At 43.2% G+C, this 14481-nt stretch overlaps 1 protein-coding gene across 1 annotated transcript in view; it reads right to left on the reverse strand.

The window, feature by feature from the left end:
- RANBP10 (RAN binding protein 10) overlaps nt 1-14481 on the reverse strand; it is a 65330-nt gene that overhangs the window by 38494 nt on the left and 12355 nt on the right. Inside the window, exon 3 of the mRNA XM_043600860.1 lies at nt 2788-2840. Coding sequence (XP_043456795.1) covers nt 2788-2840 — 53 coding nt within the window. The remainder of the gene's footprint in view (nt 1-2787; nt 2841-14481) is intronic.

Here is a 14481-nt window from a genome sequence, read left to right on the forward strand (position 1 = left end):
GAATAATCAGGGAGATTATCAGGGCAGGAAGGAAAGCCCTCAGGAGCTGGCAGGCAGAGTGAAATGAAAACAGAAGCAATACCCACAGAGGCCCTTTTCTCTTGCCAAACAAGACATCCACCAGAGAGGGATGCTAAAAAAGGTGCCAACTCTCCTGATGTGTTAGTGCGGGGATTAACACCTCATCCACTGTCTCTAAGCCCCTTCTCCCTACTGGCCCACACCCTGTGCCTGGACAGGGTCTGACTTCACAAGGGCCCAAAATGGATTTCCCTACAATGTTGTATTAACAACACCAAGGGGTTCCTGGGTGGCTCTGTCAGTTAAGCATCCAACTTTCAGTCAGTTGGCTCAGTCAGTTTGCGAGTTCAAGCCCCATGTCAGGTTCTGTGCTGATGGCTCAGAGCCTGGAGCCTACTTCGGATCCTCTGTCTCCCTATCTCTTTGCCCCTCCTCTGCTCATTCTCTCTCTCTCTTTCACACACACAAAAATAAATAAACATTAAAAAACAAAACAAAACAAGAAAAACCAATGTCAAAGCACATGATCAGCAGCTGGCCTCCAACAGGCCCAGAGGGAGTCAAAAACCCCATCATATGAACAAGGCAAACAGACCAAGCCAGCTCCATATGGCTCCAACTCAAAAGAGATTCAGATCAGCCCAGGTGGACCTTGAAGCACTCCCCACCCCCAATCTGCTCCACTCCATGGATCCCAAACCCAATGAGCCATGCAAAAACGGTTCTTACTAAAGAAGGATGCGAATGTGGAACTTACAATACCATGCCTAGCACATGGTAAAAGACTGCACTCCAAAACCACCTGAAAGACAGACTTCAAGACTTCTTGATAGAAACGCATTTGCTTTTGTTCATTTTGCTTTATTTCTATTTAAACAGATAATATACTCACAAGAAAGAAAATGTGAAAACTTTGAAAGTGGAAAATTTCCTTCCCAGTCCTATCTCTAGCCACCCTGTCCCTTCCCACGGGACAGCCAATACTACAAGTTTCCCTGTAACTTTCCAAAGGTATCTTACGCATATACAAGCAGGTACAGGTACAGGCAGGTATAGGTATGGTGATTTTGCCTTTTTTATTTTTACATATTTGGTAGCATATTATATTCTGCTCTATGCCTTATATTTTCAACTTAACAATACATTCTAGAGATTGCTCCAAATAAGTACCTAAAAAGCCTCCTCATTCTCTTCATGGCTGCATTGTATTCTTTTCTGTGGATTAACAAAAATTCATTTAACCAGTCAGTGTTCATGGTTGCTTAAGTGCCGTGTAATAACAGATTATAATAGTTACTTCTGTATGAAAGCCTATAAAAGCCTCTTTTCTCTGCCACTAAAGCAGTGCAAAAGTTCAAAGAGCACATCTGGAATACGAAAAAGATTAACAATCAGTTTACCCTTGATGGTGAATTATTTTTCTAAGCTCCTTGGTTACTAAGAGGCAGAGCTACAAACACTATAGACACATGTAGTCAGCCCAGGCCAGTGGCTTACATAACAAAGATCACAGCTGCATGCTACACAAAAGCCAAACATGCCACACACACTCTGGTTAATAACTCAAGGACAGTTTTTACTCAGATCAAAGCTTAAAAAATGCCAGACTCCTGACAATTAGCTGAATCCTGAATAAGTGTAGATTTCAAGTATTTGAAATTAGTCAATGAGAAAAAAAATCTGTGAGTGATATTAAACATAGATGGGAAAAGATGAAACGTTTAAGTGCTGCTCTCTCTTTGGAAAAAAACAGTTGCCTTCTTGTGTCCAAGGCACAAACACTAGAGAGGGCCAGGGCCAAAACATAGGGACTTTGCCTGTCTCCATGCTGGTGTTGGGGCAGCTTGTACCATGTCACTTATGCCACTGAAGGGACAAATGGACTTAGGACCATCTTCTGGAACTCATCAGCTTCTGGGAGAGGTTTCTATCACCTCAACTAGACATAGCCCAGGACTAGGCATGAGCCACTGGGCAGAAATAGCTGAAAGAGTGCTTAGGTAGTAAAGAAGGACCATCTGTGGGGCCCAGAGCATTCCTCAAATCTGAGGTTGCTGACTGCCAACCTAAGTCTTGCACAAATCCTCTTATTTATTAAGAAACTGTCTCGGGGCGCCAGGGTGGCTCAGTCGGTTAAGTGTCCAACTCTTGATTTCAGCTCAGGTCATGATCTCACAGTTCATGAGTTCAAGCCTTGCATCGGGCTCTGTGCTGACAGTAAGAAGCCAGCTTGGGATTCTGTGTGTGTGTGTGTGTGTCTCTCTCTCTCTCTCTGCCCCTCTCTGTTCACATGCTCTCTCTCCCTCTCTCAAAATAAATAAGCATTTAAAAAAAAAAAGGAAAAAAACTGCCTCAACTGTAACCCAAGTGGGAGGTCACTTAAAGACTCTGATCATTAATATGGTAAAGTAACAAAAAAGCCAGTGTTGGCAATAGCCTTCCTCTCCATATATGCTGCCAGAGTCCCAGGCTGGTCAAAGGTCAATGGGAGGAAGAGCTACTAAGGCATATCCCCACTAGGAGCAAGCTCAGGTTGCTTGGTTTTGACTGCAAATTCCATGAATGACAATCACTTGCCAATTAATTTTTTGGAATGGAAGCCCATACCATCCCAGCCATGGCCAACTTTCAGGATCTTCCACCCAATGGCCTAGCTTTGAGTGGGCAGCCAGAAAAGCTCTCTCTAGCTTCTTGGCTGCCACCATGATTCTCATCACAGAATGGATAAGGAGAGCAAAACAAATATTCTCTTAACCAGTGACTCACCAGGAAGTCTGTTCATATTGACGCCTTGAGCTGAGAGTCCTATTCCCATGTACCTTCAAAAAAATCACACACATAAAAGTTTTTGTTAGCAAATGATTATGTATCTCCCTTCTAAAATATTTCTTGGGAAAAGAAAAATAGGACAAGCAATGAATATAGTGACTCTTAACACACTAGTGGTTCTTAACCTTCACATTTTGATTCCTTCTTTTTTTTTTAATTTGAGAGAGAGACAGAGAGACAGAGAGAGAGACAGAGAGAACAATCAGGCCAGGAGCAGATGAAGAGGGAGAGAGAGAATCTTAAGCAGGCTCCACACTCAGCATGGAGCTTGACATGGGGCTTGATCCCACGACCCTGGGATCATGACTCCAAGCCAAAATCAAGAGTCAGATGTTCAACTGACTAAGCGACCCAGGGGGCCCACATTTTGATTTTCTAATGAAAATCATCTCAATGCCTTAAGTAGCTGGAGAAACAAGAGGTGGTATCTGTAGCCAGGAACCACTGCCTTCAGTTTCAGAGGAAAGTTTCCTGAAATCACTGCTTCCAGTCCCTTGGTTTCTGGCTCCGGCTAAGGTGGTGGAATCTGTCCCTAAGAAGTGCCTAAGGTAAGTAGTTCAATCCTGTACGTGGCAGAGCAATACAAGATCAAGCCCATGGGGACATGCCACTCTTCAACAAGGACCAAGACATGGAAAAAGTACAGCCATGTAATGTACTTTCACACAGGATTGTCAAGACCCCTCCCACGGGGCTTCTTCTCTGGGTATCTCCAAACTCATTACCCTCATTGCATACATTCACTGCTGACCTCCTTGATCATCCAATGTTAGGGGGAGGGTGTTTTAAGTCCCTGAGAGACACCCCCACACACACTCCTCCTACCGAGGTACCTAAACAACTAAGCTACCCACAGCAAGGCAGGGCCCATGCTGCACACCTCTGTCAAAGATGTCTCAGTGGCACTCATGAGTGGGCAGGCCAGAAAAGGAAATGAACAGGGGCACCTGGGTGGTTCAGTCGGTTAACCGTCTGACTTTGTCTCAGGTCATGATCTCATGGTTTGTGAGTTCAAGCTCTGGGTCGGGCTCTGTGCTGACAGCTCGGAGCCTGGAGCCTGCTTCAGATTCTGTGTCTCCTTCTCTCTCTGCCCCTCCCCCACTTGTGCTCTGTCTCTATCAAAAATAAATAAGTGTAAAAAAAAAAAAAAAAAGAAAGAAAGAAAAGGAAATGAACAGGGTTTTCTAGCCTGTTTATAGTGTACAAGGAAACAGGTATTTCCCCAAGAACTTAAATATGAGAAACAAGTCATTACCTTCTAAGAGTAAAATAGTAGAAACTCACACATGATGCCTGATATCAACTACATGTGAGTGCCAACAGGTAGTTGAGAAGCTTAGAATACTAAAAACACCAACCAAGAGGGCTGAGGTTTAACTTTACGGTTGCAGGTCATGTCACTGAACTTACACTTTAAAACGGTTAAAATGGTCAATATTGTTATGTATATTTTACCACACACACAAAAAAATGTTTAAAGCAATTACACAGGGTTGTCTTATTTTGACCACTTCCAAGTGGCTATACATTTACATTCCAACTGTTCCCTACTATAAATGATTCTGCAAGGAACAACTTCCACATACATTTCCCCATCTTGGACTATTTCTTTTTTATCCTGACATGCTCCATGCACGTATGTACCTGTTTCTACCACTACCAGAGTTCCCACAACATGGTGCTACTGTCTCTGCAAGTCCTTCATCTACAGTAATGCCCCTTTGCCCTTCTCTGGCTGGCTGTGCCACTGGGTTTTGGGGGAGCAGCCTCTACCATCCAAATAAAGGATCGGATCAGGCAAGGAAGGAAGGCTGTGACCCACACATCTTCCTCTGCTACCCCATCATGCTGGCAGGAACCAGGAAAGGACACCAACCAACACATGACCCTGATAACTTGGCCTGCAGAAGTTAGGGGAAAGAGGAGGGAAGGGAAAGGAACAGCACTTCAAAGAGGGACTTGCACAGTTCAAAGGACCCAGGCTCTCAAACTGCCTGCTACCTCCTGCCAAAAAAGGACCTTGAAGAACCACTGGGAGAAGCTGTGTAAGACTGCTGGCAGGATTCCCATTAGATTAAAACCTGTACTTTTTCCTGGAAAAACAGCAGCCCAAATAATCAGCTTCCTTACTTTATATGGTAGAGGCCACCCAAAGGCTGGTCTCTATTCTCTTAATGCCTCAGCTGACCAAGCAGCAAATGACCTCAACTGCCCTGAAGTCATTAATCAACATAATCATGTACAACATAACCAGGGATTTCCCTGCCTTGGATGTCGGCCCACTTACCCTGCCCTGTTTGGAGGGGCCTGAGCCTCTGCTCAATACTACATGTGATCCCATCCCTTGCATGCAGGCTTCCTGACACTAAGATGAGGGTTTGTGTTTGGAGCACATGTTTCCTAGATGACCCTTGACCACTTAAGGTCAATGCAAATAGGGAAGGTCAAACAGCTTGGCCACAGCAACAAGAGTTTAATTCCACAAGCTTCCATGGGAATGAGGAACTACTAAGGCACAAGTATTCAAACACAACTTGCTTAGGCTTCTGCACTGTGGAAACCTTTTCCACCTCCAGAAGCTAGCCCTCAACACCCTCCTATAAACTCTCTGCCCCATAGATGGGACAGTGGTTACCAGTGGATGGCCTGGAAGCCTTTACATAAACTCTAGGGTCAACTTGCAAATCCAAGTGGATGAACTAAGGGTAAAGCACCCAGAGGATCCATTACCCACACTTGGGAGCTATGTCACCTGCAGGTGTCAATGACACTGGGAGCAGCCCCACAGGAGCCTAAGTTGCATATTCATATGAAGTCAGCACTGAGTCAGTGTTCAAAAGAAATAAGTCCCAGCTCTTCAAACAATGGGTGACATTATTCCAAAAGTATAATGTTCTAAAATTACAAAAAGATGCACCCTTCTACCTTCCAGCAAGTCTTCATGCACATGAAAACTATTATCCAACCAGTCTGAGATAAGCAGAGGGTAAAAAAGGTGTAAGGACCCTGTGAATATACTAAAAAACACTGTATTGTATACTTTAAGTGGATGAATTGTATGGTATGTTAAGTTACATCTCAGTCATACGCAACAAACTAAGAATAAGAGGCATCTGTCTCAACATAATAAAGGCCATATATGATAGGCCCACAGCTAACAGCATATGTAATGGTGAAAGATTGAAAAACGTACCCTAAGATCAGGAACAAAACAAAGATGCCTGAATTTGCCATTCTATCCAACAGAGTATTACAAGTTCTAGCCAAAGCAGTTAGACAAGAAAAAGAAATAAAAGGAGCTCAAATTGGAAAAGAATAAGTAAAGCCATCTCTGTTCACAGATGACATGATTCTATATGTAGAAAACCCTAAAGATTCCACAAAAATACTGGTAGAACTAATAAACATATTCAGCAAAGTTGGAAGGATACAAAATCAACACATGAAAAGCAGTTATTTTTCTACACGCTAACAATGAACAATCAAAAAAGGAAATTAAGAAGATAATTCCATTTATAATAGCATTATAGAGGATCAAATACTTAGGAACAGACTTTACCAAGGAGGCAAAAGACTTGTACACTAAAAACTATAAATGTTGCTGAAAGAAATTAAAGAAGACACAAATAAATGGAAAGGCATCTGTGTTCATGAATTGGAAGACACTATTGTTAAAATGCCAATACTACCTACCCAATGTGATACACAGATTTAATGCCATTCATATGGAATCTCAAGGAACACTGATTAGTCAAAACAATCTAGAAAAAGACGAAAAAAGTTAGAGGACTTACACTTCCTGATTTTAAAACGTACCACAAAGCTATGATAATCAAAACAGTGGTGGAGACAGACATAAAGACCATAGTAATAGAATAGAGAGCACAGAAATAGACCTTCCCATATATGGTCAATTGATTTTGACAAAGATGCTAAGACCATTCAATTGGAAAATGACAGTTTTTTCAACAAATGATGCTGGGGCAATGGGATAGCCTCATGCAGAAGAATGATGTTGAAGACTTACTATACACCATTTGCAAAATTAACTTAAAACAGATCAAATACAAAGAACTAAACTGTAAAACTTTTAGCAGAAAACATAGGAGAAAAGTTTACATTAGAACTGGCAATGATTTCTTGGATATTACACCCAAAGCACAGGCAACAAAAGAAAAAAAGTAAACCACATCAAAATTTTAAACTTTTATACCTCAAAGGACACCATCAACACAGTGAAAAGCAACCGATGAGAAAGGAGAAAATATCTGCAAGTCATCTATCTGACGAGGGTTTAATATCCAGGATATTCAAAGCACTCATACAGCTCAAAAAACAGGGGTGCCTGGTTAGCTCAGTGGGTAGAGCATGTGACTCTTGTGTGGAGCCTACTTAAAATTTTTTTTAACTAAACAAAACAAAACAAAAAACATGGCTCAGTAGGTTAAGCATCTGACTCTTGTTTTCGTCTCAGGTCATGATCTCACAGTCGTGAGATTGAGCTCTGTGTTGGGCTCAACACTGACCGTGGAGCCTGCTTAAGATTCCTTCCCTCTGCCCCTCCCCTGCTTGTGGGTGTGCAAGCTTTCTAAAAAAAAAAATTAATTTAATTTAATTTAATTTGATTTAATTTAATTTAATTTAAATTTAAAAATGGGGTGCCTGGGTGGTTCAAATGATTAAGCATCCAACTTCAGCTCACATCATGAATTCACAGTTGGTGGGTTGGAGCTCCACATCAGGCTCTCTGCTGACAGCACAGAGCCCACTTCAGATCCCCTCTCTCTCTCTCTGCCCCTCCCCTGCTTACACTCTCTTCCTCTCTCTCTCAAAAATAAATAAACATTCGGGGCACTTGCATGGCTCAGTCAGTCGGCTGAGTGTCCGACTTAGGCTCAGGTCATGATTTCGCAGTTCCGGAGTTCAAGCCGCTGGTTGGGCTCTGTGCTGACAGCTCAGAGCCTGCAGCCCACTTCAGATTCTGTATCTCCCGCTCTCTGCCCCTCCCCCACTCACGCACTGTCTCCCTCTCTTCCTTCTCTCAAAAATGAATAAACATTAAAAAAAATTTTAATAGTGAAATAAATATTAAAAAATTTTTAAGTTTATTTATTTATTTAGAGAGAGAAACAGCGTGAGCAGGGGAGAGGCAGAGAGAGAGGGAGAGAAAGAAAATCCCAAGCAGGCTCTGCACTGTGAGCACAGAGACCAATGCAGGGCTCGAACCCACAAACCGTTAAGATCATGACCTGAACTGAAACAGAGTTGGATGCTTAACCCACTGAGCCACCCAGGTGCCTCTCAAAAATAAACAAACATTAAGAGGCACCTGGGAGGCTCAGTCAGTTAAGTGGCTAACTTCGACTCTGTCATGATCTCACAGTTGGTGAGTTCAAGCCTCACATAGGGCTCTGCGCTGCCGATTCAGAGCTTGGAGCCTGCTTCGGATTCTGTATCTCCCTCTATTCTGACCCCCCCCCCCCACGCGCACTCTCTCTCCTTCAAAAATAAACAAACATTAAATAAATAAATAAAACTGCTTTAAAAAAAAGGGCAAGGACTTGAATAGATATTTCTCCAAAGAAGAGATAAACGACTAATAAAACACATGAAAAGATTCTCAACATCACTAATCATTATGGAAAAGTAAATCAAAACCACAAGGAGATACCACTTCATACTCTTTGGGAAAGCTATTATCATTAAAAACAAAAACACAAACAAAACCCAAACCAAACCAAAAAGTCAGAAAATAACAAGTGTTGGTGAGGATGTGAAGATTAGAACCCTTGTGCATTGATGATGCAGCAGCTGTGGAAATCAGTATGGCGGTTAATTATATGGTAATTTTAATGGGGCGCCTGGGTGGCGCAGTAGGTTAAGCGTCCGACTTCAGCCAGGTCACGATCTCGCAGTCCGTGAGTTCGAGCCCCGCGTCAGGCTCTGGGCTGATGGCTCAGAGCCTGGAGCCTGTTTCCGATTCTGTGTCTCCCTCTCTCTCTGCCCCTCCCTCGTTCATGCTCTGTCTCTCTCTGTCCCCAAAATAAATAAACGTTGAAAAAAAAAAAAAAGTTTAAAAAATTAAACTATATTTTTAGAGGCGCCTAGCAGGCTCAGTCAGAAGAGCATGAGACTCTTGATCTGGGGTTCATGAATTCAAGTCCCATGTTGGGTGTGGAGATTGCTTAAATAAATAAAAAACTTTAAAAAAAAATGTAAATACTCTTCAAACCAATATTACACTATAGGTTAACTAGAATTTAAATAAAAATTTGAAAATAAAATTAACTTGGAAAAAATTTTTAATTAACTATGTTTTTAATTAATTTTGGGGGCGCCTGGGTGGCTCAGTCAGTTGGGCGACTGACTTCACCTCGGGTCATGATCTCACAGTTCGTGAATTTGAGCCCCGCATCAGGCTCCGTGCTGACAGCTCAGAGCCCGGAGCCTGCTTCCGATTCTGTGTCTCCCTCTCACTGCACCTCCCCTGTTCGTGCTCAGTCTCTCTCTGACTCTCAAAAACTAAATAAATGTTAATAAAAAAAATTTTTTTTAATGTTTAATTTTTAACATAGAATTATCATATGATCCAGCAATTCCACTTCTGGGTACATGCCCAAAAGAATTGAAAACAGGGACTTGAACAGGTATCTTTACACGTGTATTCATAGCATTATTCACAACAGCCAAAAGGTGGAAGCAAACCAACCAAAGTGTCTACTGTTGAATGGATGAAATGGATAAACAGAATGTGACAAATATACATAATGGAGTATTACTCGGCCTTATAAAGGAAGAAAATTCCGGGGCTCCTGGCTGGCTCAGATGGAATAGCATGCAACTCCTGACCTTGGGGTTGTGAATTTGAGCCCCATATTGGGCATAAAGATCACTTAAAAAATAAAACTTTAAAAAAAAAAGGAAGGAAATTTTGATGTATACTACAACATGGAGGAACCCTGAAGACATCACATGAAGTGAAATAAATTAGTCACAAAAAGACTAATTCTGTATGATTCCACTTATACAAGGTATCTAGAGCAGTCAAATTCATAAAGAACGTAGAATGGTGGTTACCAGGGCCTAGAGGGTGGTAAGAATCAGGAGTTATTGTTTAATGGGGACAGAATTTCAGTTTGGGTCTCTCTTTTTGTCAAATAATAAGCTTAACAAAACCCAGGTGTGGTAAGTTTCTTTTTACAGAGGCTCTTGAGATCATTCACCATTCCATAAAGATTCTCTGTGCCCAATATGGTGCTAGGGATACAAGGGTAGGGCCTAGATTCAGTCCCTGCACTCTGACAGTTTCCAGTGGCACGTCAGGGGCAAACCAGAGACTCAGGGTGCACTGACTTGGGAATTCCCAGAGGAAATAAAGGCTGAGCCAAGCCCTGGAAAAGGAGATGAAGGGAAATAAGAGGAGGACATTCCATGCAGAAGCAGCAGAATGTGCTGAGGCATAAAGGCAAAAAAGCAGCGCACAGTCAAGGAAATGAGAGAAATCAATGTGGCTCATCATAGCTTGGGTAGACCTAAAAAGAGTCAAAGCTGCAGCAGGAAACAGGCTATTCACGCACAGCTTGCGTGCTAGCTTAAAGAGTTTGAACTTCATAGAAGGTCAATAGGAAGATGCAGAAAGGGTTTAGAAACGGGCACCACTGATCAAACCACTGATATTTGTAAAATGGATTGAAAAGGCAAAAAAGCTAAGGGCACCTGGGTGGCTCAGGTTAAGCGCCCGACTTCGGCTCAGGGCATGATCTCAATGTTTGTGAGTTTGAGCCCTGCATCGGGCTCTGTGCTGATAGCTCAGAACCTGGAGCCTGCTTTGGATTCTTTGTCTTCCTCTCTCTCTGCCCCTCCCCCACGCATGTGGGCTGGCGCTCTCTCTCTCTCCCAAAAATAAAAATAAAAACATTTAAAAAAGAAAAAAAGAGGGGCGCCTGGGTGGCTCAGGCAGTTAAGCGTCCGACTTCAGCTCAGGTCACGATCTCGCGGTCCGTAAGTTCGAGCCCCGTGTTGGGCTCTGGGCTGATGACTCAGAGCCTGGAGCCTGCTTCTGATTCTGTGTCTCCCTCTCTCTCTGCCCCTTCCCCACTCATGCTCTGTCTCTCTCTGTCTCAAAAATAAATAAACGTTAAAAAAAAAAAAATTTTTTTTTTTAAAAAGAAAAGAAAAGGCAAAGCTAGAGACTACCAAAATGTCCCAGTGGAAGATGACAGGGCTGCACAGGACAGAAGCAATGAGGATGGCAAGACATGGAGAGAGCCAAGTGCTCTTTATTTTTTTAAAGATTTTATTTTCAAGTAATCTCTATACCCAATGTGGGGTTCAAACTTATAACCCCAATATCAAGAGTCCCATGCTCTACTGACTGAGCCAGCCAGACAACCCTGAGCCAAGTGTTCTTTAGAACACAGTAAACTTATGCATGGGGGAGGAGCTGCCCAGGACACAGCCAAGCACAACCAGTCACCAAAGAAAGGGCAATTCTCTGAGACCCACTTGCAAACTTTGGAGCCCGGGTGCTTGGCCTGTCAGTAGTAGTCCTTTACCAGCTCTGTTCCAGCCCTGGAGTTTACACTGTGCTCAAGCACCCAAACAAAAAACATACCTGCATCAGCGCAAACGTATCAGACAAACCCAGATTCAAATCTCACCTCTGCCACTGGGTTCATCATACACCCCAGTCAGCTTGTCAGAGACTATTCTTCAGCTATCTCCATCAGTCCAGACAACCTTTAATGTAGCCACTGAACTGGATCCTGGGCACGGTGCTGGAAGAGCTGCTGGTGGACACTGGACAAACCCACTGTGCTTCAGTTCAGGCACTAGAGGCTTTTCTAGCATTGGAATCTAGTAAAGTAGGCCATTTTCAAAAGCCTAGATCTTGGGACATTAAAAAACAATTGCCAAGGAAAAAAGGAGGTGAGCATTTGCTTCCTTTTTGGTAATGGGTCAGACAATGGTAGGAATACTAACAGATACAAGCTGACTTCGTCACGGGAGAGAGGCAACAAGGGGTTTTCATTCCCTAAGCAGATAACTGAAATAGACAGCACTTAGCTCCCCTATATTTAGCATCTTCACTAGGGCTTTCTTTTCAAGCAGCAGGATATATCTGAGGAGCTTGGAGGCAAAGTTATTACCCCATATCATGACTGAAAGTAGGGTAAACCCATTTGATTTACTCCTTTCTTCCAAAGGGCAGCAAAATGGAAAATAACATTTGTCAGAGATGTGAGACAGTAAATGTAGAGGAGGGACAACAGAGGATAAGCTCTTCATGGCAGTGAGACCATGAGTTGGCCTCTACCTTCTCAGTTTCTATCCTTCGCTGTTAACAACACAACACAAGCTAGAGCTAGAAGAGCAACTCTGTCTCTCGTGGACTCCAGAGAGAAGAGGACAGCAAGTGAGCATGGCCTCAGCTGAGCTGGAGAGCAGCAGCTGTGGCAAGGCCCTCAGCTGACCACAGAGCCATGTCTGCCCTGAAGACATGGAGGCAGGCAGTAGGGGCAAACTGGGGCCCTGGAAAATGACCTGCAATGAAAATGGACTGGTGGTTTCTGGGGCCTGTGCTGCCCTTCACCCCCCACCTCCCACCTCTGCTGACTCTCCCATAAAAGCAACTGTCTGCAAAACCCTGCAGTCACGCGGAGATGCAAGCACACTCCGATCACCTTGGATTCTTCTTTTTTCTCTTTGGTTTTCCAGATTTTCTACAAATAACATGAATTATTTTGATAGAGAAAAATCATTTTCGAGACAGTTGGTGGTCACATATTGTGAAGGTCATTGGCTCTCACCCATCAGACTCTCCCTGGATTGTCCCAAGGCAACATTTCAGTGCCAGAGGGACACACTGGAGGACCTGGCCTTCATGGTCAGCTCCTCAGTACACCCACTTCCCTGAGCCTTGACAGGAGGACAGAGGCTACCTCAGAAAAGCACATCTTCAGAAACAACAGGATGGTCAAAATCCCTGCTCAGCGGAGAAACTGGGACTCTGGCTCATATAGCACCCTGTGCGTCCCAAGCGCAACCCAGAGCACACACCCAGGAGACCCTCCTACAGTGACACTGGCTCAGCACAGCTCCAACTGACTAGAGTTTCTTCCATGACCCAAACTGGTCTAGTGGTGAACAGACGACAGGACCTTAGAAACCAGGCCTCCGGAATCTCACACTCTCCAGAGATATACAACAATATGTGGAGGGAAGGAGACCACTACTTTGCTGTTATCACCCAACCAGTCCTGAGAGACAGCCTGGAGCACTCTACCGGAGGAACCTCTGTGGCAACAAGTCTGACACTCCTTTCCTGCCTCCTGATGAGAAGCACCTGAAGAGTTTTAAAGTAACTGGAACACTTTGCAGCCGGGCTCCAGAGATAATACCCCAGACTCTGAAGCCCGGTCTCAGACACTCGAGTCTAATTCAGGACTGTGGGTCTTGGATTTCACCCCACATCTCAAGTTCCCTATAAGAAGAGGAGAGGTTGGACTAAAGGGTTCCTAAGCTCGTTCCCGGCTCTGACCTAGAGACTTTAATTCTTGGCAGAATAATGTCTGGATACTGTTACAAATGTGCTGTACCCAGATGAAAGCCCAAGATGGGGTAGACCCTGAAACAGCAATCAAAGAGCCACCAAGAAAACATCAAAAGTAAAGGAAATTACAGACCAATATATTTCATAAGTACAGATGCAAAAATTTTCAAGAAAACTGTAGGAAACCAAATCCAACAATGTATTAAAAGGATTACATACCATGACCAAGTAGGATTTATCCCATGAAGGCAAGGGTGGTTTAACATAAGAAAATCAACCAATATAATAAAACACATTAATAGAACAAAGGAAAAACACAACTATATGATCATCTAAATTGACGTAGAAAAAAAAACTTTACAAAATCCAACACTCCCTCATGATAAAAGCACTCAGAAAACTAGGAATAGAAGGAACTTTCTCAAGACAATAAAGGGTATTTATGAAAACCCAATGGTAAGAGACTGAAAGCTTTTCCTCTAAGATTACAATAAGACAAGGATGGCCACCTTTCATCACTGCTATTCAACATTGTAGTGGAAGTCCAAGCCACAGCAATCAAACAAGAAAAAAAAAGTCATCCAAACAGGAAAGAGATACGTAAAACTATCTCTATTTGCAGATGACATGATCTTATAAAAAAATCCCATCAGTACACAGAAAGCTCACTAGAGCTAAAAGAAATGAATTCAGCAAAGTTGCAGGACACAAGATCAACATACAAAAAGCAGTTGTGTTTCTATGTATTACCAATGAACAATCTAAAAAGTAAATTAAGGAGTACCTAGGTGGCTCAGTTAGTTGAGCATACGACTTCAGCTCAGGTCATGATCTCATGGCTCGTGGGTTCAACCCCTGTGGCAGGTTCTTTGCTGACAGCTCAGAGCCTGGAGCCTGCTTTGGATTCTGTGTCTCCATCTCTTTCCGCCCCTCCCCCACTCACACTCTGTCTGTCTGTCTGTCTCTCTCTCTCTGTCAAAAATAAACATTAAAAAAAATAAATAAAGGGGCGCCTGGGTGGCTCAGTCGGTTGAGCATCCGACTTCGGCTCAGGTCATGATCTCACAGTCTGTGAGTTC

Source organism: Prionailurus bengalensis, chromosome E2, assembly GCF_016509475.1.
Source record: "Prionailurus bengalensis isolate Pbe53 chromosome E2, Fcat_Pben_1.1_paternal_pri, whole genome shotgun sequence".
Classification (NCBI taxonomy): domain Eukaryota; kingdom Metazoa; phylum Chordata; class Mammalia; order Carnivora; family Felidae; genus Prionailurus; species Prionailurus bengalensis.